We start from the raw sequence: 26,053 nt of genomic DNA on the forward strand, positions 1-26,053 counted from the left end.
AGGTTTATCTGTGGCAGTTTGCACCAAGCAGCTGCCAACATTTCATGAAATATTTTTGATGAATAAGGGTCTACTGAGAGCCCGGCGTGCTTTCATGCAGCTGAATAATGATAAATCGCACCTAGTGACATGGATAAAAATAGCCGCGGTGTTGAAGTGCGTGCCTTGTTGTGATAATTAAAAGAGTTTGGCCAGGAGAAATTGGCAATCACCTGCTCCCTTGTCCTGCTTTGTGGAGGTTGCTAAGTAACTTGCAAGCTTATCTTTAGAAATCTGGACATCTCTCTGTGATTATGTGCTTATATAACTGCTTCAAATATGCAGTGGGAATCAGCACAACACCCCCATATTTCTAAACACATCACAGAGGAGGGGTGCTTGTGTGTGTGTGTGTGCGTGTGTTAGGCTTATGTTAATGACTTTTAAAATGTCATCACACATGAGAAAAAAAATAAACAGTGGCAAAATCCTTGTTACCATTTCTTTTATTTTTTTAATTTAATTTCAGTGATAGAATGTTATGGATTTATTCTTTATATGCGATAAACAGGTCAAGTAAAATGTTTTCATGCTCATCAGTGCGACCGGATCTCCTCCTGCATCACTTTTGGTGACCCAGAATATTTTTCTCTAACCAGACTCTGAGCTCTGTGAAAAACCTGCCTCGCGATTGGACGTTTCTCAGCTACTCCTCCACCTCGCTCAACAGGGTGGCTTTATGTTAAAAATATTCATTGTTTTCCATCTTTGCAAGAAGCAAGCACCATCTGTCCCTCTTTCCTCATGCTTTAGCCCTGGGTTTCATGCTCTCTTCTATCATCTGACTTATTTCAAACTTCTCTTTCTGGATCTGGGTTTTTCTTGCCTTGATTCGTATAGATCCATCTCTCACTGACTCTAGCACTCATTCAATCCATGTATTTAGATCAGAAGTATCATTTTTAGCACCAACAAGAGTACTCTGCTGCACACTCTCTGTGGGATGTTATGTCGCCATTGGACCGGACTTTATATTTCATCGCCCTGTCTCTGCTTTACGCCATCAAGTTCTTTAAAAAAGCCACAATGTGGATGGAGTTTTAGCTCTGGACAGGAGATAGCAAAAGATTAATGATGCATAATCAGCTCCATCCATCTGACCAGAATCAAATCAAACATTTATTCGCCATTAATACTACACTTCACGCTCCTAATTTGCTATGCAGCGTAGAACTTCTGCATGAATACACACGTTTAGTGAAATACTTGCAATGAACTTTAAGGGGAAAATAATGAACAAGCAACTTTTTTCACACTGTAGATCATCCGGCGCCCTATAAGTTCCACTTATTCTATGCAAGAATGATATCTTTCTTTTTAGACAGTACAATGGTTTGTAAAGGGATAAAAAAAAATATGTAGAAAAAGGAAAGTAAGAATGTGTTATGTTGCTCAGAATCACATTGACAATTTTGATAATTAACGTCCAGAGACGGTGGAGACGCAGTTCGCTGTAATAATGCAAAACACATCTGTCTCCGCTGGATTACAAGCACTCCCAGCACATTCTCGGCAAGTGCCGTCTCATCTCTCCGATCCACTGTAATTAGGGCTCTCAGCGATGGAGAGATTGTGTTCTCTCTCCAAGTGAAAGGAAATGAAAGAGAGTGTGTGGATGGATGAATGAGAGAGAGAAAATGAAATGGATGTAGAGATGGAGCGGATAGACGCACTGTGGAAGAAGACGAGTTATTTTCGAAACTTTTGCCTTGCACCGGCGCAATCCGGTTGGTTTGAAGGTCAACGGTCCGCCTTGCCGTTGCTTTCCGCCGTCAGCCTGTTCTCACTCCCCTTTTCTTGCTGTCTCTCTTTGGACTCTGCCAGCCTCTCTCTTACTGATCCGCTGTTCCGCTCCTAAGCTGCTGCGCAGATGTGTGGAATATTTCGCTTGACCACACTGACACCTCCAGCTGTCAATGCCACTCTGTGACTGTGTCGAGTGCAACAGAGAGTCTTATGTGCTGGAAAACACAGCTTATATTACGCGTTTGTGCCAACCAAAGCGTGCGTGTGTCCATGTGTATGCTAACTCCCTGCTGTATTTCATCTGTTGGAGACGTAGCATTCTGGCCACGTGCGTGTCAGTCTGTCGTTGTACGCCAGTTATGCGTGTCATGGTGGGAGGACACAAGTCACTTGTAGCATTAATAAGGCATCACCTGTTTCAATAGCTGAGTGGGGGAAGAAAGGGAGGATGTGTGTATGAGTTTGTTTTGTCCACTGAGACCTAGAAGTGAGAATAATGAAAGACATTTAGAGAGGGAATAAGAAGTCGGAATTGTGGCTCACTGGCAACCATAGAGAGGATGTACAAAAAAAAAAGAAAAAAAAAGACATGAAATAAATTCAGGTGATGTTGCACTGATTTTCCTAATCCAATCTTACATTTTATACATTGAGTTGGGGAGGGGGGAAAAAAATCCAACACTACAAGATTTTGACCCTTTTTTTCCCCACACTTCTTCAGGCATTTGCTACAAAAAAGAAGTAAAATTGAAAGCAAAGGTTTAAAGAAGATTCAGGACTTTCTGCAAACTTGGTCATATTTCAGTTTTAGCAAAATGCAGACTTGCATCGTCCACCAAAGCCATGTATCTTAAACTGTCACCTTTTTGACCTCTTTCATCCACAATGCTTGCACCTCCGCTCTGCATCGAACTCAATACTTTTTCTATGTTGTCTCTTTCTGTCTGTTTCTATTACTACCTTTCAGTTGTGTTTTGATCACTGAACTGATATTAAATTTTACCATTGATCTGTCTGGGTCACACTGAGGAATTCAAAGAGTAAACTACACCAACAGTAACAATAAAAGAATACATTTGCATTTTATGGCTCATGGTTAGAAATGTTGGCCAAAAGAAACGTATTTTTGTGGGAATACATTTTTAAGCCCAAGAGCAAGCAGCACATTTTTTTATTTTTTTTATCTTGGGCTCCCCCTGTCCATGGATTAACCAACTTTTAAGTTTCTGAGATTGTGTGAAACTAAGATTTCTGTAAGCTAAATGTAAGAAAAGTACTTTACTTAGCTTAGCAACAAAAGAAATAGCATGTGGAAACAGTTGACCAGATGTTTTGTGAGGGTCAAATAAATAAGTAACATTGTTTTCTGATAAACTTTAACCACATTGTGCTGAATTACAAACCTGGAATAAAGTTTATGTTTATTTTGGTCATCAGAATGTGTTTTTTTGCAAAGTAAGGCCATAACTGCTTCTTCCTGCCCTTATGCTAAGCTAAGATAGCTTGCCTGTATGCTGTCATCCTTCATACATCCATACACTACCTAGCAATACTAATGTCCACCCGTATAATGAAGCTGAACAAACAAAGAAATTACTATTATGTACATTAAGGTACACACTGAAATCCTGCACATACTTTTTGGTTACAAAATTCAGTCCATATGTTCACAGGCTGTCCTGATCTGCAGTTATTTGTGTTTTTGTTTCTGTTTGTGTTCAACTTTTAAGTATTTCCTTATTCATTTATGTTTCTAATGTCTTACCATATTGATTTCTAAGTTGTTGTTTTTTTAGGATGGTATTACCATATAGTTTCTGTGTTTAGTTCTTGAAATTGGATGTAGTTCTCTTAAATCTTTTCCTCTTTGTTGTTTCTTTGAGTCTTAGCTCAGCTCCTTGTGTTAATTAGTCTCTCTCCATCAGTTTCACTTTCATTCTACCACAGCTGTTCCTCATCAACTATTATTACTTCATGGTTCCTTTATCATTTTCCACCCACTCCTACCTCAGTAATAAGCTCACTGGTTTTCTTCATTTGTTACTGGTCTCTTCTGCCCATCACCTGCATTCCAACTCTCCTGGCATTTCTCCCTCCAAGTTCTCCTTATTTTATTAAAACACTCTGTTTAACCACAACTTTCTCTCTAATCTCAAATGTGACTCACGTTTATTTATTGTTTTTATATTTTTGATTTGATTTCCATTTGGGATCAATATTTAATTTACCACCTTTGGGATCAATACAGTATTTTTAAGAAACTGAAGATTCTTAGAGCCGACATAATCAAGTAGAAATAAATAAAAAACACTGTTAAATAAGAAATAAGGCAAAGTTTTAGGCACAATAAAACAAATCATATTTCATTAAAATTACTTTTTTATGAGACTTGATCTTGGAAAACCTGCTTTTTGTTTCTTGATAAATCATTTTTTACTTACAGTTGCGTTAGGCAAACTAACTTCAGTCGTGTGTAACAGGAATACCTAAACATTTCTGCTCTTGATGGGATGACTTTGTGCCCAAGTCATCCCATATGTTCCACCCTTAGACTGTCTAAGGGTGGAAATGCTGCAGAACAAACAAAAAGAGCATATTTCTCAGTTGCCCTTGAGCAGATTTTATTTATCTATTAATTAATTTTTTTTCATTCTTACGGTTTCTTAGATAACAAAAAGTTTTTGTTTTCTATTTTTGTTTGCAAAATAGTTTTTGCAGTGTGTGTTGGTTGTGCTTAGACAGCAGAAGAGAGTGCTTTCCCATAGCATGACATTTATGCAGAACTACCACTGTGGTTGCGACATAGTCTTTGAAAGAAAGCAAGTTTTAACACATCATTTTTGATAGTTGGTTGCTTAGGGTTGCATTTCTTTAGCGGTGTGATGAATTTCTGCCAAAGCCTTGATGCTGTGCATAAGCTTCAGAGCTTTTTGCCCCCCTGTTTATAATCCGATCATTTCTTTCTACTCCTGCAGATTTCATTTCTCTGAGCTAACAAAGCTGATTGCTTTTGTTTCAGTTTTCCTCCACTGAAGCGGTTCTGCTCTGTTAGTGATACCATAAACAAAACCTACCCATACAAATATAATTTCCCCTTCTTCATAACTATCTAAATTTCACACTCTGATATGCGCAAATGTGTGCTTCGTCTTTGTTGCTGTTTACTCTGCTTTGTATTTGAAATGAATGTTTCCATTCCAAAGTGTGTGTCGACCCAGAAATGGCTAAAGATGGGAATGGATCTCCCAGTAGTGAGTAGAATTGTAAAATAGAACAATAAATATTCATGACCTTGCAGAAATATGCAAGTTTTTGTATACAAATAGCATTTTAATTCTAGTAGTGTTTACTACTTTAAGCAATTAATTGCTTACAGCACCAGACAGAATACAGCCTGGTTTGGCGAAACACAAATCAGATTTAAATACACCCATTTGCCAGCAACACAAACATCACTTCTGCTACTGCAACAGGGTTCTTCCATTTAGCTCTGGTCTCATTGGATCTATTTCTGTTCATGCGCTAATGGGCATGCACGCATACTCAGGAATGGTGCTTCAGGGGTCCTGACTTGAGATTTAAAAGTGTTTCTAAAATTGGCTATATATAATTGATTTAAGACCAGTTAGGCAAAATACAACTTAGAGGGAAAATCAGCATTTCTCACACACACCAAGAGAAGGTAACATAACTTGCTTACCTTTTCATTTTATGACACTATTTCTCCACATGCCTTCATTTATTCTCTCTTTTTTTTATGAGGGCCGTCAAGTGTGAAATTACCCCTCAAGTCATGATATTCATAGGATACTGAACTCACGGTGTGTTACTCAAAGCTCAGAGAAGCTTACAGTATGCAACTGTAACATAGGCTTAGCTTGGAGGGTCAGCTTTCGTTAACAGTTCCATTCTGGAGTAATGTTCCTAATACGAGCCTAATGATGATGGATGACAAGCCCAGTGAACAATCAGATCCAGTTTGGTCTTTGTAGAGCCTTAGCAAATGGAAGACAAGGACGCTTTATGGTGCTGGTATTCAAAATGGCCATATTTTCTTTTTTTTTATACATTACATTTTTCAAAGTATCAACAAACTTCTACAGTTTGTTGTCTTAACACAAACTGAGTTCTGTTTTCATACATTGCTCCATTATTGTGGCGATACTTGGAGGCGATCGACCTGTGGCCCTGCAGAACTATTAAAGGAGCCCAGGTTGCTTTAATAGTGAGCTTGAGCCCTTAATCAATGTTGGGTTTGGTGTCTCGACATCTCAATAATATAATTAAACCTTTCAATGAGCTTTGTTTATACTTCCAGTAAGGCTACAATTATGTATACTGCTTGTTTACCTTTGTCTACCACATTTTTCCTTCCACTTAACTTTTTTAATAATATGCTTGGTTGCAGCCCTCTGAACAGATTGCTTGTGTGGTGATAACCTTTAGCACCCGCTTCGGATGTTATCATCCCATAGAATGGCAATTATCAGTGGTTATCAGCCCCATTGAATGGCTTGCTCTCCTTGTGGGGAATGTCATTGACTCTCTGTTGGACAACTGTCGAGACAGTAATCTTCCTTATGGTTGTGTAGACAATATCATAATACTTATGCATTTTCAAAAATCTTTAATTATACTAATGTAAAATAATTTCTTCAAATTTAATTGGTATATTACTATTAGGTTAAAAAGCTACAACCATCAAAATTAACAATAATAAGTGTTTTAAATATATTACTGTGTGTAATGAGAAAGTTTTGTTTTTTAATTAAAACACAAATTAATAGACATTTAGTTAATACTGTATTTTAAGTTTTTGTGCATTCTGAAATAAGACTGCATCATTATTGGGGATGATGTGTTTTTAGGTTTTAACAGTTAATAATCTCACAGAGAGCCAGTGACAGGCTTCCCTTCTTAGATAAACATAGTTCATGTGTTGACTTCCAGCAGTGCACAGATTTTTAGAACCACAATGTGACGGAGACCCTTTTGGTTTATGGAAACAGGAATCAATTTTTAAAGGGGATAAAATTACTGTTGTTTCACATGACCTTCAGCTAGTACAGGAAAAAAGCAACAGGAAACAAGTTTGGATGCACCTGCGTCCCAGAGTTCATGACTTGACCAAGACATTGTTCAAACCGAAGGGGTAACAGTTAAAGAAAACAGGAAAAATACTGTCGTGTGTGTGTGTGGAACATTTCCTGCTTGAAGTGTAATTGCTTTATCTTGATCCACTCAGTCTTCTCATAGAGACTGTACAAGGTCGATACGCTCAGTCAGCTACATTTACTTGGAAGGACAGATAATGGAAGCACGAGGAAATGGAACGAAGTATGCACAGAGAAGAGCAAAGACCTCATTTCCAGCATTGTGCAAGTGCAAAAAAAAAAACACACCAAAGCTATCCTTTGGGTACATCTGCTGCTGAGTCAAAAATAAAATTGGGAAACTGTCCAAGGGAGGCAAAAAGAGATCTCTGTACCTATGAAAGTTGGGGTTGGCGTACCTTCACTAAAGAGCCAACAGGGACAGTTTCACTGGCGTGATCTGCAGAAAGTCCCTCTACATGAATTCTGCCTTTTAAACGTTCTTGAAGTTTAGACTGTTAAAAAAGGGCCCCATGTGCTGTCTCTACACAACAAATCTCAACTCTCCCCACTCTAACCACAGCTGTAAAAAGGACACGCAAAGGCCATGTCCTTGTTGTTTACTTTCTGTCAGCACTGGTTTTTCCAGTAAAGACAATTGTCCATTGTTAGTGATGTGAATTAAATATCCATTCAGAATGTTTTTATTTCAGTTTTGGGAAGTTTTTGAATGAAGAACCTTGTGTGTATCATTAATTATGAACTTAATACGAAACACCATTCAGTATTGTGCCATTCGTCAATCTATTGTTGTCCACTTGTTAAAGACAATTCCCAAGCAGTCACAAGTCCAGGAGGGAAACATCGATATTCTTCTCTGTACAGTCACTCCCCAGCTCCCTGTGGGGGATCTCAAGGTATTCTCAAGACAGATGGGATATGTTTAGTCCTCTTAGCTACTTGTGTGTCTGCCCCAGGGTGTTCTGCCAGTGTGATGTTCGCAGAAAACCCCCAAAGGGAAGACATCCAGGTGTTATTCTGATCAGATACCTGGACCAGCCTGAGTTGATCCCTTTCAACCCGGACAAACAGAGACTTCAGATCTACTAAGGGTACTCCTTATTTGTACAATTGAGCCTAGTCAAAGGAGCCTCCTACAGAGGAAACTACTTTGAGGATGAAGATAGGACACCTAAAAACAAATGGCCCCTCATACTTTAGCAAAAACCCAAAACAAAAGGCCCAAGGCACATCTCTCTACAGGACGGTTAAACACATTTGGACCAGACTATTGAAATCCAGTTACCCTCTCAGTAGCTCTGGTCCATAAAGATCGGGTCTGCCATTCCAGAGACAGGACAAACACCTACATCAATCCTCTTGAGTTTGAGGTTTGTCAATTATTTAGAGCTGCCTTTCCAACCATCTACATTAAAGTTTCCCAAGAATCTGAGATTTGATCCTTTGATAGTTGGAAAGGATGATCACCTTTTTAACTTTAAAAGTTGTAGCTCAGTTGAATCTGTCATGAATTGGGTTGATTGAGGTGGTGAGTATGGATGTGGTACACCCAGGTTGATGTGCAATAATGATGGTTTTAATGACAAACATGAAGAGAACAGAAATCCGGGCAGCACAGGTGAACAATGAGGCTAGGAACTCAGACACTCTGGTAGTGCTGGGAGGACACACAACTAATGACAAAGACTATGACAGAAATGACAAGGACCCAACAGGGTGCAGGCAACACAGGTGGGGTTAAATACACACAAGGGAATAATCAGGGAAACAAGAGGCAGCTGGAGACAACCAAGGGGACGACGAGACTACACAGGAACTACTTTAGCAGAAAAACATACAAAACTCCATATCCTCACAGAATCATCGGCAAGTCTAGAACTTTGGCATAGATAAAGTGCGGATCACCATAAAATGAGATATATGTATTATAACAACGCTTTGATGTTTTTTATCGTTTGCAGTGTGTTGTAAAACATATCTTTAGTAACAGATTTCAGCAAGAAAACAAGCCTAATCCGCTCTGCTCTAGAACGGACATCAAAGTTGAACCAAGCCGAGACTGGGATCTCTACGGTTACTGCCACCAAGACGCCTCCTCTGGCAGCAGCGCTGTCAGTTCACAGAAACCACACAGACAACCCCTGACCCATTTTCCAAGCTGCTGCACCAGCCATCAACTGGAGCCTGTCAGACATTTTTGATCAACAGCTCAAAAAAAGTTGGCATCGAAACCATTCCTGTCCCCTTATGACAGATTCATTGTTTTTTAACAAGGAGCCACACTCTTCTTCCATGTCCTACGACAAATATTGACAGAAAGAGACATGCTGCAAAAGCTCCTTATCCAATTATTTTCTTTTTCTTATATCCCAGTGATCAGCCAACCAGAAAGACTCTCCACATCCAATATTGCATATTGTCCCTCTGGTCCAGCAATAAGGCTCAGCTGCATCCCTCACCATCACCCACCACCACCTCCCCTCTCTGACAACGCCAAACGTACAGCCGCACCGGCAGCTCCAGATGTTGTGCCAGACAAGATTAAGTCACATCAGCCCAGAAGGGTGGCAAATCTTCCATTTTACCCTCTGCTTTCTCTTCACACCTCATCGTCTAACCCCCACCCCTTTCTCTCCATATTTCCCTGAACCAACCAAAGGAAAGAAAACGAGGGAAAATCAGGCTAGCAGAATGTGCTCAGATTGACCTACTTAATTCATTACATTTCTTTCAATTAAATCATGATCTCTCAGCTGCCTATGAATCAATCAAGTTCATTTATATAGCACATTTCAGCAGCAAGCCAGTTCAAAGTGCTTTAGATGACAAAAACACAAAATGACAAAGTCACAAAGAAAACACCATACAGTCGACAATCGAACAAATGTTACATTTTGATGAGTGCCATCACCAAAATCAAATGCATCAAAATATGTTGACCAATGTTTCATTTATGGTTCAAAAGCAGCTCTAAACAGGTGGGGTTTTTTAGTAGTGTGGTGATAAGCCGTTCGGTAATATAAATATTAATAAAAGTATTTTAAAAGTATTCTTTGAGCTACAGGGAGCCAGCGAAAGTTCATTGTCTAATGAACAATATAAGGAAAAACTGGGTATTCCATGGTTTTCATAGAATTTGAAAGCATTTATCTCCCTACCTGACAGACATTGAAAACTCTCCAGGAGCGCTTTCACTCTCCCTGACGAGGAAGGCTCCACACTCTCTGTGTCTCAGCCGACTCTCCGCCACGCCGCGAGATATTCGCCCTGCGAACCATCTGGAGGATAGAGAGAAACACATGGAGAAAAAAGAAAGATATCACTAATGTAAATGTTAGAACGCACCGACAAAATATTCTTTCCACTGGAACATGTTTTACACTCCAAAACTTCAGTGAGCGTCAATAGGATTTTACATGACAGACTATATTTTGAAGAGGAAGGAAAATTATTGGTTTGAATTTGATTGTGTTTATAAAAGCCCGAAACATTCATTGGCTACTCGTAATCAGCCCCATCTACTCTTCTGCTTCCTCATAAAATTATCTTGAAGGACACTATTCAACTCACCACGAGAAATGGATGATGGGTATGAAAAAACTGCAAACCACCAAGAAGTATGAACGTCCTTCTAAACTACCCTAGCTCTATGTACAGTAGGCCTGTGATGAGAATGTTTGTAATACATAAAGCCAAAATGCTCACAATATCTCTGGAGGAGCTGCAGAGATCCACAACTCAGCTGGAGGAATTTGTCTTTACTACTGTCATCCACTAGCGTACCCTCTACAAAACTGGCTTTTATGAAAATGTAGCATAAAACATCAGTATTTAAAGAAAGCCATCTGACTGGATAAAAGCCATAATGATATGTTGAAATGGCACCAATCAAAGTCCAGACCTAAGGTTTGCCACTAATTCAAGACTGAAAATTGAGTATTTTTTTGTAAGGGACTGTTGATACCAAGGTATGCTGCACTGAGAAACTCCTGTACCAGAAATTACACACACTTGAAAAACAAGCTGTTAGTGCATAAGTACCAACCCTGAAACTGCAGAGAAATTCAAGGGGAAAAAAGGGCTGACAGGTACTTACAAGAGAAACGAGAGAAAGATAATACGAGTTTGTGAAGTTATTTTTGAAACATGATGCTAAATTTGCACTTAAAACAGATTGCAAAAAAGTGGAAATATGGCTGTCAGCTGTGTAGGGTGAGTAATGCTGTCATTTTATATCAAAGTCTTCGCTTATTAGGCTAGAGCAAGTTGCTTGGAAGTAAGGCTTCCAAGAAAAAATCAGCTCTTGTGAACCAGATTAGTAAAACAAAGCTATAAACACCTAACAGAGCAAAATTAATTTCTTGGGCGTTCTTAGTAGCTCTTGTCACATTAGAAACTTTTTTCTACATACTTCACGTTATTGTGAGCAAGAAAGAAGCTACTGATAAAGATATCTACAAATTTCTCCTAAGGATGTTCACAAATATTACTCCAATTGGATCAGGCTTCAGTGTTCACTGTGTAATAAACCACAGCTGAGCTACTTGTTTTGTAGTCAGTTTGGTGTTTGTCACGGCGAATGTACAACCCAGCTGGTGTCCAAGCATCTGATGGAAACATGGGGTGTACAAGCAGATTAGCACTAAAAGATACACACACACACTACATACAGACGCCTGGATTGTGGGCTTATGTAAGGCATAAAGTGAGAGCGTCCCTTTGGGTATTCTGCCTTATGCCAGAGTGCAGATGTCCAAAGCGGAGCACAGAGCGCCTGGAGCTACCCGCTGCACACGTTCACTGACTGATGAGCGGTTAGATAGACCAGCGCTGGATGTGTAAAATGCATTCACCCAATTTATAGAAGAGCTGAGGATGTGTGGGGGCATAATATACACGTGTGTGTGAGGGTGTGGGGGTATGTGGGCGTGGGGGTGTGTGTGTGTGTGTGTGTGTGTGTGTGGGTGTGAGCTTACGCATGTGGCCTCAGGTTGATGTAGTTTTTTGGCACAAAGCCTTTCCTGTTGTGGAGCTCAGCTGTGTACCAGTTAGGATCATCTTCCATGTTGGTGATCTGGGAACAAACATTCACAGACGGGTAAATACATGAAATGCTGCTGGTAAAGAAGTTGGTGCAAATTTGAAATGCAACAGTATACTCTCCAGTATGTCTGTGTTTCATACCAAAAGCCTTCCAGCTTTTAAAATGCACTGCAATCGAATACATTCAAATTTAGTGCCGATGTTACCAAGATCAATGAAACACCCTGAATTTTATTTTATTTTTTTCAGTTGTGTGACAGGTCAAGCAGGACTTCATCTGATTGATTACCAAACTTTAGTTGGTTGCCACTTGCAGAAAAAAGAACAATAGTTCAAATAATTTTTTATCAATGTTTTTGAAGAGTTTCACACTGCTAGAGTTATGCACAGAGATAGTTTAGGAGGTAGTTCATGCCCACAACAATTAACTCTCATGGCATCTGTTCATAAAAATCCAAATTAGCTGATCCTGGAGTTAAAACGAAAGGCTAGTTTGAGAGGGTCAAAGGACACCGATGAACTATACTGCTTTAAAACAACTTTAACTTCAGAAGACATCACAGAGGCTGATGAGAGCTCTATTTTAAGGATGTATAAACCTTTGTCACATTTCAGTGGGCAACTATTTGCAAAATCGCTCATGATAGCTCACAGAGGAAATTGTGCCGGTGCACCATCAATGATGCACTACAAAAAATGACATGCAAGCCATTTCAAAATTTACCTATACAAGGTAAAATTTTAACTCCTTATAACTTTTTGACCGAACCTCACTTCAAAAATTGTCAGCTACACCTTCACAGTCTTGTTCTAAAACTCCTATGCAGATTATTATGATAATAATGAGAATTAAAATTGTATTTTTGTTCACATTTGCTGGTAAAAACCTGATTGTAATTTGCATAACTATTTCAAGTATCTGATACAACAAACATCAGTAACCAAAGTAGTGACAGATCCTAGTATCATTTGACACTTCATAGATAACCTTAGAAACAGAGCATTGAGGCTATTAAAAGGCAAAACATGATGCTTGTTTTAACTCTTTTCTTTTTCTTTTTTTTTTGCATGATGCTCCATTCCTGTCAGGAAGGTATTTTTACTCAAATATATGTGACATGTTGTGTCATTTGACGTTTTAAGATATTTCACAACTTCTGTAACTAGATAAGAGTATTACCCTCGTCTTGCACTTGGTAGTGAAACATGAGTTCAGGAGTTCTTTTAAAATACTTGATTCAGCAATAAAAAATTAAAAGTGTTATCCTGTATTTAAAATTTTGTCATCACCTAACACTTTTAAAAATATATCTTTTTGTAATGACATAAAGCTCTAGCTGATAGTGATTTAAACTTTTTCTGACCACTTGTAGTACAAGTGAACTATAAGTCTAAAAAAAAAAACCACACACACATTTTCAAAATGGTGGTAGGGCTACCAGCCGGTCCCATCATAAAGTCTTTATGCCCACATAACTGTACAGTATGTTTTACATTTACTGGCTTTGAGAACTTAAATATGGCAATGACATAGAAGTTTTTGGGGTGTTTGCCAAAACAATTTCCCCTGTCCGCTCCCTACCTTCAGAAACTTAATTTCATGCATCAGCTGGCTGTAATGGCTACATGGCACGTTTGTGTGAGCATTTGAAAATGTGATCCAGACCACAGATTGATTTACCGCTCGTAGCATCAATCATCATTCACTCACAGAGCTAAATGATTGCCCTATTATTGAGTTGGCCGCTCGACACTCAGCCAAACAAAAGTGTTTTTGAACGCAGAAGTACAGAAAGAAGTCCTCATTAAGCTCTCTGTGGCTATAGTTTTCTTTTTTCAACTCCCCATCCTCGATTATCCCATCCTGTCTGCATCATGCCGACTGTGGAAGTGACAGATGTTAACTCTGGTAAGTGCTGTTAAAATCAAGTCTCATCTCTCATACCGCTTGTACAAGCAGAGTCTGAAACAGATTACTACCTTGCCTAAACAGAAATAATTCAATATAAATGGGCCTTCAGACTTTGGTAGATTTCACCTACATATATTTTGTGAATAATAATACAACTGCAAGGCCGAAAACCGTATAAAAATATCAGTATTTTGCAAATGCTTTTTCTATAGAAGTCATGAAATAGTATTAGCTGGATAGTTTTGAGACCACAAAAAATTCATTCAGTGTCATAAAAATGTATTCACCATGTTTTTGTTTTTCCTTTTTATTTGAAATGGGGAAAAAACAAAGTAAGTACAAATAAATGAATTTTTTCAGGATATACTGCTGGCAAGCGGAATATTTTGCATTCATCAGCCATTTTAAGCAGCAATACAGCCACAGACCACCACACTGCCACCACTATGTTTTCCATTTCTAGAAATCTCTCTTTACCATGTTTTCTCTATATGGTTATTGACTCCTATTGTGGTTCACTGGAGTTTTATAGTCTTAAAAATTGCATTGTTTCTCATCTGCTCTTGAATTTCTTTTGACTGGGCAAAATTTGTTGTAGTGACAATAACAAAATACTACTAATAATTGTATTGTAAACTACAAATATGGAATATAGGATAACATCATTTCGTGCGCAACAATCAGACTGAATTATACTGCTGGTAATTATTTTATATAATACTAATCTTTAAAAATAAATTAATTTCACATGTACGCCCTCTGACATCTGTTAATTAGAGGTGTACAGAAGTCTGTAGCTGACTGTTGTTCTCCAGCACCTGTGTTAATGTTGGAAAAACAAAGGAAGGAGGAGTCGCTGCACTCCTTTTTTGTGGCCATCGAGTCCAAACTTGTCCACATTGTCTTCGAGCTTAAGAACAGAAATTTAGAGTTGCCACTTTTTATTTATCTGCAAAGCTATTTTTACCAGTTCTTTATGAGTCACCTCTCTTCTCGTTGTGATGGATCCGGCTCCGCACGGCTACCGCATAATAACACATGAACAAAGCAATGCACCCCAGCAGAATAAGCTCCAGTTCTTGCCGGCAACAAAGTCTGAAAATGAGCCTCTCTGGGACCAGAGATAGATTATTAACCAGAGAGGCGGCTTCAGTCACCAACATCCAGCGTCAACAGGAAACAGATCAATGTATTTTTAAATAATCTTTTGTTTTAATCCCTCAATGTACTAACACACATATATGAGGAGGTTTTTGGGTACAACTTAAGAAATATAAGCAATATTCAAACTTGAAGCACAAATTAAGGTTGCAGTGTCGAGACAGCCATTTACCACAGCAGTAGGGAAAAAAAAAAAGATAATTTCATGTAAACTCAGCACTGCTTCAGGTGACTGTCCTATTTACTGCAACCATGAAGCTTATGTTCCCCAAAAGGCCGACCATAATTACTTATGCTTCAGATGTAAATACCGCCTCATTTTGCCTGAATGCACAGATGACTTTGCAGACCGCAGAGATTAGAAGGATCTTCAGAATATTTAAGTGCATGAAAGGAAAAGATCTAAACTGAAATCAGAAGTATTACTGAAGAAAACACCTGAATTGTATCCCAAAACACTGTTCTGTAAATCTGTAATACACTTTAATACAATTTCCCTATGAATCAAGTGTTACTGAAATTGTAGTTAAAGCCTGACCTAGAGAAGCACTTGGCACTGTTTGGCAGAGACAAAATCTTGTGGTTAATTTAATCCCGTGGATTTGTCTGTGTGTGACTGCTGACCAGCTGGAGCTGCAATATAAATTTCGACAGCCTCTTGTACTATTGAGCAGGCGTCTGTAGCAAAAAACTTTCCACTACAACAATTTTCAGCAGTTGAAACACAAGCTGTTATTTCGCCTGTTGAGCAAATATAGAAGTTATCTTTAAATAAAATCGGAAAATCTTGTCATGATTGCTCTGAGTAATTACTCTCCTCGCGGAACGTTTTTATGTAGTATTTTAAACTGAAAGCAGAGGTGGCTGTTCTTACTCTGATGCTTGTGTTGCAAGTGTCAGAGACAGAAGGTGTTTGCATGATTTACCTCAACACAACGGAAACAAGAGAAAACCAATGTCTGAGCAGACATCCTTCTACTTGAAGAACTGTCTTTGAATGCTTGAACTGTGTATGAAGGAGTCTAAATCTTAAACCGAACTTGTCAAAATATAAACCTTTCAAATCACTGAAGGTAACAAAGTCTACTGCCGAACAATAAAAAGGATAAATTAAGAACTCGATAATGCAAGTGTTTTTGTGACCACATAGAAAGTTTAGAGAGAGTATGTTGCAATCAGAGTATTTTCTTCTTAGCAGTCTTCGTGGCAATGTATATTCCATTCTATTTTTATTTATAAAGTGCACTTAAAAAAAATCAATATGTCTACCCAAAGTACTGTACAGTAGAGACAGATTTATTAGAGCCAATAATAATAAAATAAAAATATGAAAGGCAGAGTAAGACATTCTTTTTTAAAAAAAAGAAGATACAGACGTATAAAATATCACTTAATGAAGCAAAATTACAAAGTGTGTGCACAGTAACATGTGTACATATGGTTTACTGAGGTACAAAACATGAAAGGTTATGATAAAAATTGTATTCCTGCGACCTTAATGTTATGTGCAGCAGCCATATTGGATCTTGAACTCATAATGACCTGACAAACTTTGACTTCCGATTCCAACTTTAATGAGTGATCTTTTTAAATTGTAACTTTGAACCTAGAACAACTTCAGAGTATGAATGCAATGTAGCATTGCTGTGAGTGATGAGACTTCCTCTCAGCTCACAAACCAAAGAAATAAATCCCAACGCATGTAGATGGCAGGCCTAAGGCAGTTTGCCGTCACCCACAGGAAAACGAGGAAAAGAGCAATAAAGAATAATAACTTAACCTTTTTTATATAATATTAAGAACTTGACATGAACAATAGTTTTCATTCTAAACAACTGAATCTGAGTCGCTTTAACTTTTAATTTTCTGCTACTGTCAGAGAACTATGTTACGGAACTCCAAAAAGTATTATCTATCATGATCAGATCTCTTTTTTTTAATTTTGGTTTGATGAAGATTACTAATCTGTTACATTTTATGTGAGTCTTCTGCCCTCAAAGGGGAATGAAAACCAACATAAATGTAGATATGGTTTAATCAAAAGCTTTCAAGAAATGATAAACAATTACAATAAAGGACAAATGTGATTTGTTCTTTATCTCCACGATTTATATTAAAAAATATATATACTTCACAAAAAGAAAATAAAAAGTGACATGCAATAGTTGGCGAAGGTGGTGAAATGACCCAGTGTGACCAAAACAGGAAAAAAAAAAAACACAAACCAAGAAGCAGCTATAGGTATAAAACTAGCACTAACTAGTGGAACAATTCAGACATGAGAAACCTAAAATCTCTACAATGCATATGATGACAAATCATGTGATGATTTATGTCTAAAAATTAAGCTAAAGCTTTGCATTGCAGTGAGGGTTTTTCAAAATGAGTAACAAATTACAGTATTTCTCAAGCTCTGGATTAAAGTGACTCTTATAAGCTCTGAACTTTTATCATTTTTTTAAAAAAAGTTTAAAAAACTGGTTAGCAACTTCGATAGATAGATAGATAGATAGATAGATAGATAGATAGATAGATAGATAGATAGATAGATAGATAGATAGATAGATAGATAGATAGATAGATAGATAGATAGATAGATAGATAGATAGATAGATAGATAGATAGATAGATAGATAGATAGATAGATAGATAGATAGATAGATAGATAGATAGATAGATAGATAGATAGATAGATAGATAGATAGAGTAAAAAAATGTTTCTCTTACCCTGAGCATGTCTCCCTTGTTAAAACTGAGTTCATCACTCTCAGTGGCACGAAATGTGTACAGTGCCACTGCTTCCATGCTAAAACCCTCAGACACACGCACACACACACCCTCACGCACACACACACACACACACGCCGGCACCCCACTAATGCCCAAGGAACCGGCAGAGAGACAAAAGGGAGATAGGTGTAAAAGAAAAAGAAGAAATCCTGTCAGACACAAGACTGGAGGTAGAGGAGGAGAGGAAAGGTTTGTTCTGTCCTGTGAGCCTCAGAGTGAATAAGAGTCAGATCAGAGGACGAGAGTGACCGAGCTCGGTGAGGGGAAAAACACAACTGGCTGCTGCTCAGCAACACAGTGCCATGAGTAACACTCTGAGAGACACACAGAGAGAGAGAGAGAGAGAGAGAGAGCGAGAGAGAGAGAACACTCACAGGGGCAAAAGAGTGGGAGGCACTTCCTGTGTATATATTTGTCTTAAACTCTCAAAGTGGCTTCTGTGGATTGTATGAGCTCTCTTGTTCAATCAGGGTTTTTTTTTTGTGGTTTTTTTTGCATGCACATCTCCGTCCATGGTTGGTTTGTCATCCTGTCATCTTGCAAGCTATGTTTAGTTTCCCACCGCCGAGGTAAACGTGATCTCGGACGTTTGTCCCTTTACATCTACCGGTTTCAGCGACCCTGTTTCCATTCAGGCTGGAGCGAGAAACCCAATTCCTCACATGTCTCAATTCAAGCGTGATTTATTTCATTTCAATTCAAAAATACTTCACTGAAGGCATATTTAATGTTGTTATAACTGCTATTATCTAAGTGACTGTGCTGGATGAGCTCATGTAGCAGTCTGTCATAATACAAATCTGAGAAAGCCTCTGACTGAAGATACTCAGAGTCTGATGAAGAGGATGCCAAGGGTTGTCCGTAATGTTCTCCATTTCATAATCAATCCATCTTTGCACATTAATCTTCAGAGCTTCCACTGTATGCAACTTGTTTGCAAACAATCTCATGTTCCCCAATATGATCAATGGAAGACATTATAATAATTTCCTCTCCTTCTCTCTCCTATTTGCTCCTTCTTTGAATCCACAACACCTTCTTTTCAACTCATCTGGGATTTGTGGGTGCAGACGAGGTATTATTTCAGCTATTGTGATGTTAATCACCTGCTCCCAGCAGTAAACTGTTTTGTTACTATGGTTATGAATCATAACAAATGCTCAAAAAGTAATAAAAAAAAAGTGTTAAAAGCATAAAACCTCCCAGCTGCACAGCAGAATGGTTGTCCAAAATAATTGTGTTTCAGGAAGAAATACAGGGGAAAAAAAGGTTTTAAAATGTAAAAATGAGCAACGCAGTTCCAGAAATTCCAACAACTTGAATTTGTAAATTTGCCCATTTATGAAAACAGTCTAAAATGTGCAGTTGGTTGAGGTCAGTGTGGAGAAACAGCAAATTGATTCATTTATTTATAGAAGTATTTGATCTCCCATAACATAGTTCAAAATGTTCTTTTCAGATTTTCTTTTTTGTCCCTAAAATCATGCAATAACATGATCTTCAGTTCCTCAATCAACCATGAAGGCTCTTAAATGGCACACAACAATGAAAATTCTGATAATTGCTGGTTTGGTCTAAGACTAATTGATGTGAGACGACTGGTTTTCTCTTAAAATCAGCTTTTAGCTTATCGATTTTTGAGACAAGACTGGAGGAGGCCCTTCCTGGTAGAATACAGGAAGGGCCTCCTCCTTAGATTTCCGAAAAAAACTTCCTGTTATGGCTTCCCAGAAAACAGGTTCATTTGAAAACTTGCTTCACAGTATCTTAAACAAAAGCAGCAGAAGGTGGCAGATGCAAATATAATTTTGCTTGCGCTGACTTTACAAAGAGCCGATAAATGAGTTTTTGCAGAAGGGCATCTGTCTCAGATACAGTGACTCTCAAGAATATGCTCACCCCTTTTAAAAAGGGGACTTAAAACATCCCAAATGTCAGATATTTTCAAGTTTAACATTGCATTTACACTGTACAATTCAAAATAAGAACAAACAGAGAAAATACTAATTAGAACCTGCAATAAGCTGGTTTGTTTGACACTTAAACTAGCACTGAAGCTTCTTATAATCCAGTCTCAGTGATCAGTTTTCAACATAAGTGACATAAATTGTAGTAAATCTGAAAAACTGTTCAAGAGTTCTCTTTGGGTTTTTCTGACATTTGCTCATTAATGTCATAGCACTGACTGAGCCGCAGTGCTTTCTTTAAATAGCTGGTTCTGTTCTACGTGTGACAGTAATCTTCTATCTTCCATATGTCAGCTCTAAGGAGTAGGTTTGAAAAACACAGACAAAATTAAACATGCAATATTTAAACGTTGGTTTTGCAGAAAAAGGATAATAGCTCCAAGTTTGTTTTATTTCTTAGTCTACAACAGGTTATATTCTCATACTTTCTCCAAAAAGTAAAAAATAAAATAAATATTTATGTTGTACATAAGATCCTCTACTCTATTAAGAGTTTCATTTGTTAGAGAATCTCACCCCCAAAATAAAAAGGACCATCTCCACCTGTAGCCTCTGCTGCAAAGCAAAGAAAAAAAGCTATCAGGAGCCTCCAAAAATGGTTTCAAGGGCCAAAATGGCTGCATTTTGGACATCAGGAGCTTTATTGCGAACCAAGTCACCAGTCAAAACATGTTCCATCAATGTCTTTTTACCAGCAGATCTCCGATGAAGTCATTTCCTCCTGACCCTTTTCTCTCTTCACACCACTATTGAGTCACTATAAGTAACAGAAATAAATCAGCTCTCTAATGGCTGGACATATTGCACAGGAAGTAGAACCAAATACATTTACAGAGGGAGATACTTTCAATTAAGGTTCAAAGGAGCAAATGTTTCCAGTGTTGTAGTGCTATCTGCACAAAAAGTCAATGGTTGTTTAGGGAAAACCTCTACAATGCACAGTGGAACTGACTTGTCATAGGAGCATAAATCAGGTTTTACAGACTGGGACGGAATAAAACTCTTCGAATTCTTCAGAGTTGTGATAAGAATTCATTTTCTCTGAGACTTAATACCACGTTCGGCTCGAGAGAATGAGAGTGTATACACTTTTCAGCATGCAGTAAGTTTTACGTTCCAAGGTTGAAATCCACATAAAGAGGAATCTGGAATCTTTTTTTTCTTTTTTTTACCACAACACTTGGGAGCAGAAGTAGCCAAAGCGGAAAAGGAGGAAAGCTGTCACTGTGGCTTCTGTAGCCTGGTCTGTCCAGGAAATCCCCTGTCAGGTGGCTGTTTGACTCAGCTATTAGAAGGATTGCAAGAGGAAGCAAAGAGAGCTGGATCTAGAGACTGAAGAAGGAAAGAGGAAGTGGAACTTGCTTTCAGCTAAAAACGTTTCTGAGTTGCCCCTTCCTCTTTCCCCCTCGCTTCTGTGATCGGTTGTAAATTTAGCGCGAGGTTTGTTTTAGCTTTTGAAATTCAAAGCTAGACACTTTCTTACATTTTGTTATGTTATAGCCAAAAATTCAGTATATTGTGATTTGGATTGTAGGTTATAGTCCAGCACAAAGCATCAAAATTCCACCTGCTATGCAGAGGCTGATGTTTCTGCTCTTTCTTGTTTGCAAAACCACTGAGTCAAAGAGTGTGGCACACATTAATAAACAAAGTTGAGCCACATATTTTGATTTGTACCTAGATTTGAGCTTTGACTAGACTATTCTAACATATTAACATGCATTGATCTGAACTGTTCCATTCCATCTCTGTCTGTCCATGGAGTCGTTGTTGCCTAGCCTGGTAAAAACCAAAGCAAATCTCAATAAGAGACAGTGAAGTTTGTGGTTGCAATGTGACAAAGTTCAAGCATTTAGTTTACAAGGCACTCTCAATGTGGGTTATCTGTGGAGCTTTTTAGACTCACTTGTCAACAACTGAGTGGGTGACTATTATTATTATATTTTTTTAGATTTATTGATCCTGGAATGTTAGTCTGTAGGTGATTGCTTCTTTGTCTCGGCCACAACTTGGCTCTTCTTTTTTTTTTTTTTTTTGCTCTTCCAGCTTAGTGTTTATTACCCACAACACTCTCTCTGCTAGAGCGAGTAGCATGTCATCCCATCAGGGGCAATGATGCAAAAAACATAAAAACCACTAAGTCGGTGTGAGTGTGTGTGCATGTGTGTGTGTGTCACAGGAAGCAAGTGGGCCACAGCAGAAAAAAGGCAGGTGGGTTGAAGTCTCTTAACTTCCCTGCAAAGAAAAAAAGGGCCTAGTTTAGATTAAAGCAAAGTTTTTAATCTGTTAGTTCCAACTGTATAAATTTACTAAAAAAAAAAAAAGCTTTTTCTAAAGTATCTCTTATCCTCTTGTTCTTGCCTTGTATTGTTCCAATGACATTGTTTTCTATTTTTGCCATTTCTGTGGTTTGTCACGAATGCTCAAGCACAGAAAGAAAACCCACAGCAGCGAGGGCAGCTGAAAGGCATGAAAAAAAAGAATTCTGCAAAATTTGGAGGGGATTTCAACTCACTTCTATTCTTAGCTCTTAAATTTGGCTCATTTTGGTGTTTGGTCACTGCAACAAGTTGTGATGTGAAAGGTTATGTAGAAACTATTTACTTCAAAGCATGTTATGTTACTTGGGACAACAGCATATGTTATAAAAGTTACATTTCTGAAATTAAATTGTTGTAATCACCACAATAGCTTTGGGGAGTTGCACAAAACTCATTACTTTCCTGTTTTAAAAAATGTAAAATGTGTGTCATTGACAAAACAAAAGGTTTTTAAAGGAGTTTTGACATAAAAATAAGAGTTTTCAGTCAAGCAAGATGTTACGAAATATTATTTTTAAGTTAATTCAGAGGTTCTGTTTTTTATGTCATTTGTTGACTTTAAAAAAGCTAGTCTAACATTACTAACACACTACTAAAAACTTAGATTTGTTCTGTTGCTTCTGTCCCTATCTTTTTGATTGTTCATTTTGTTTTTTCGTTTACTTCAACAAGTACTTAAAAAAAAAAGGAAAAAGGTTTAAGCAAGGAGTGTCTAACCTTTATGTCATGTGGGCCCATGGAGTCAAAAGGGCCTAAGAAATGCTTTTTCCCACTCAACAATAAACTGCACGTACAATACTTAAATTAAACAAATAAAGTAGTGAGATTTCTTGCTGGAAAAAGATGTAAATTATTCTACCTTCAAAACTTAAAATGTTTTCTGTAGATTTGCCTTATTAAGAACAATTTTTCTCATTTTCTAGATATCAATTGGAAACAAAATAGAACACAATTTAATCAATTCTGATGAATAAAATCAGGATTTGGGTCACTTTTTCTTTGAAAATACCTGCTGTTTTTAGCCGACTTTATTAAAGTAATGAAAAGCAGACCAGAGTTAAGCAAAGTTTGCTTTTGAGTAAAAGTCTCTGGTACTTCAAGAGAATGCAAAAAGTTCATCCTTTGTGTTATAGCCATCATTTTCTATTGTAAGATTTTACTTGTTTTTGATCATTTTGTCCTATTTAAAGACAGAAAGTATCTGTCTATATCAGACCCCTGTACTGGGGGGCCAAATTTGCATCCTTCTTGAACTGATGCCTGGGGCCACACATGATCAGTCTGGGGGCCTCAATTGGCCCTTGGGCCACACAACTCACACAACACTTTGGAAACCCCTGGTTTAACCCAAAACAATAAACTGAGCGTATTAGGCCGGCAATATGTGTGGAAAAAATTTAATCCAGAAGTTGTTAGTCTTTTATTTCTCTTTTTGCCATTTCTTAGTTGAAATTTAAAGCCCTCATGAGCTTGATCCTATTTGCATATGAAAAAGATAACTCTAATATCCCAGTAGTACGGGTGGGTGTTATACATTATCCTGTTTCACACTCTATCTTCTCCTATTCTCTCCTGCTCCACCTGGAAAATCACTGCGCACCTCTGCAGACCAAAAACGGAATCCTGTCGGCCTTTGAACTTTCCTCCATCGCAACGATTTGGTCCCTGTGAAAACGTAATGCGGCTTGCAAATACCTTTCTGTGGAGCTCCTATGTTCTGCAGAAAAAAAGAAAAAAAATGCTAATTTTTCATGACTCACATACATCGCTGCCTTTGTAACAGATTTAGCTTTTCCGTGCCTCAGTCGCTTGTGTGTGTGACAAGCACTGCTCAGTTATATAATGAGTGAGAGAGGTATTTGGACCATTTGACAGCAAGTGAACACTGTCAGTTTCTCTTCATTCAAGGGGCTGATCTATTTTCTTGCATTTTGTAAAATAAATGAATAAATAAAAAACAAAACAAAAACGGGGGAAATGAAGACACTCTTGTCACTGGCACCAGAACCATTTTTATTTGATTGTCCAGATGATGGATTGGAGCTCTCAGATGTGTTTTATTCTGCTCACCCAGTGCCAGTAAATCTATTAGTAATACACTGTACTTCTGGATGACAAAAAAAAATAAAAAATTACTCTGGTTGTTACATTTGACCTAAGGGGGGCAAAAATGTCCCTAACTAGGTGATTACATCAAAGCAAGCTTGCTGTGGTGGTTAATGTTAATACGCTTTAATGTCCTTCTAAATCAGAGGCCAGCAGTGCTAATCACATTATGAAGAACATCCACTGCTGTGGGCCTTTTGTGGGACAGACCTCGTAAAGATCCTTTACAATAAAATAAAACCCCAGGGCAATCGGAAAAGAGAGCTCTCCTGACCTCTACTGGCTGAAAGCAGATCTGCTTCCAAGTTACATAATAAAACTGGCAGGTTATTCACTCGTTTTATTTGTTCTTCATTTTTAATGCGTTCACTCAACTATGAGGTGTTGTTGACCTGATAGGCAGGCATGTATTTTAGGTTTTTTGTTTTGGAAAAATATCCACATGACGTCACACTGAAATGTCCTCTACTAACCACATATTACACCTGCACTATTTCATACAGAGAACAACCTCAAGCTATTTCATATTTATTTATTTATGTAACACTCAAGGAAAGACCCACAACTTAGAATCTATTGCGAGCCACTTAGTGGACATGGCACACATGTCGAAGAAGGTGTTTTGAGACCAAACATTCAGCTTTTTGGCCTACATCCAACATGCTACGTACTATAGGTCAACACCGCAAAGGAATCATAATACACTAAAACATGGTGGTGACATTAGCTGGTCACCACCATGACCTATGGTGGCTGATGTGGAAGATGGATGGAGGTACAAGCAGGACATTCTTGGAAGAAAATAATTTAGGGGCTGCAAAAAACTCAAGACCAGGTGAATGTTTACCTTCCAACAAGACAATGAATGTCTCTGAATGCCCACAGCTGGCAGAGACATACCCCAAAAGACCAGAAGATGAAACTGCAGTAAAAAGGGGCTCTGAAGAGTATTCACTTGCTAAATAAAAAGGCATCTTTTCCATCCAATTAGTGATTATGGGATACTTTGTGTTGGTGTCACATAAAATCTGTTGAATTTTGTGGTTTTGATGTCAACGACATGTGGGGGAGTTCAGAGGGCATGAATACATGGATAGAGCCATATTGACACATGGCTCTGTCCATGTGTCAATATATAATTCAAGCAGTATGTGGATTTAATTTGTTTCACATGTTTAAAGTCTGGTGATAGGTCACTGCCTAAGATGTCCCCAAGACACTTTGAAACTTCGTGAGGTATGGAAGATAATTCAGTGAATTCCAATGATTACAATAATCTTCCCCTCAAGACAAGCATAACGTTTCTTATTCCATTAGGTTTCAATAAAGAAAAGGCTTCTTGAATAAATATACTGTTTTAAAAAACGTGCTCACATTTGAATCCCAAGTCAATCTCTCTTCACAAACACAGTTAAATCAGATGGGATTAGCCTCCGCTTGGCTAATCCTGTTCTCCAAGCCATGTGAGAGGAGCCTGAATGAGACCTCTATAAAAAGAAAGAGAGTGATATACCAAAATAAAATTTATTCGCTAGCCAAGTCAGACCGACACTGTAGGAGAACCCTAGAGGAGATATCTTATTGGTCATACTCTGCGTTGGCTCTTGTCGGCTTTGCCAATTTGTGCTGGCAGACATCCAGATCTGTGACGTTTTTATCCCCACCCCTACCTTTTAGCTCCTTTTGCTATTCTCAGCGCACTGTACGCTTTTCAGGGAAACTTTCATGCCTATTCATAGAACCTAATTTGACAAAACAAAAGCATGCTACTCACATGTGTCCAAAACATGTGAACGCTTTCTCCAGCTCTCCATTTGAAGCCCACTAATGAGATGGTTAGTGGGGAGACAGTGA

The 26,053-nt window shown here is 38.1% G+C and overlaps 1 protein-coding gene across 2 annotated transcripts in view; it reads right to left on the bottom strand.

The window, feature by feature from the left end:
* Positions 1-26,053, bottom strand: part of grapa (GRB2 related adaptor protein a) — a 40,978-nt gene extending 14,925 nt beyond the window's left edge. The window contains exons 1-3 of one of the 2 annotated variants that reach the window (XM_028041846.1): positions 25,974-26,053; positions 11,876-11,973; positions 10,058-10,177 (exon numbers count right to left, since the gene is read on the bottom strand). In XM_028041846.1, the coding sequence (XP_027897647.1) occupies positions 10,058-10,177; positions 11,876-11,973; positions 25,974-25,988 (233 nt within the window). In that variant the 5' untranslated portion in view covers positions 25,989-26,053. Of the gene's footprint in view, positions 1-10,057; positions 10,178-11,875; positions 11,974-17,742; positions 18,107-25,973 lie in introns of those variants that run through there. The other variant, XM_028041845.1, reaches the window with a different exon arrangement.

The sequence above is a fragment of the Xiphophorus couchianus genome, chromosome 16, assembly GCF_001444195.1.
Source record: "Xiphophorus couchianus chromosome 16, X_couchianus-1.0, whole genome shotgun sequence".
NCBI classification, from domain to species: Eukaryota; Metazoa; Chordata; class Actinopteri; order Cyprinodontiformes; family Poeciliidae; genus Xiphophorus; species Xiphophorus couchianus.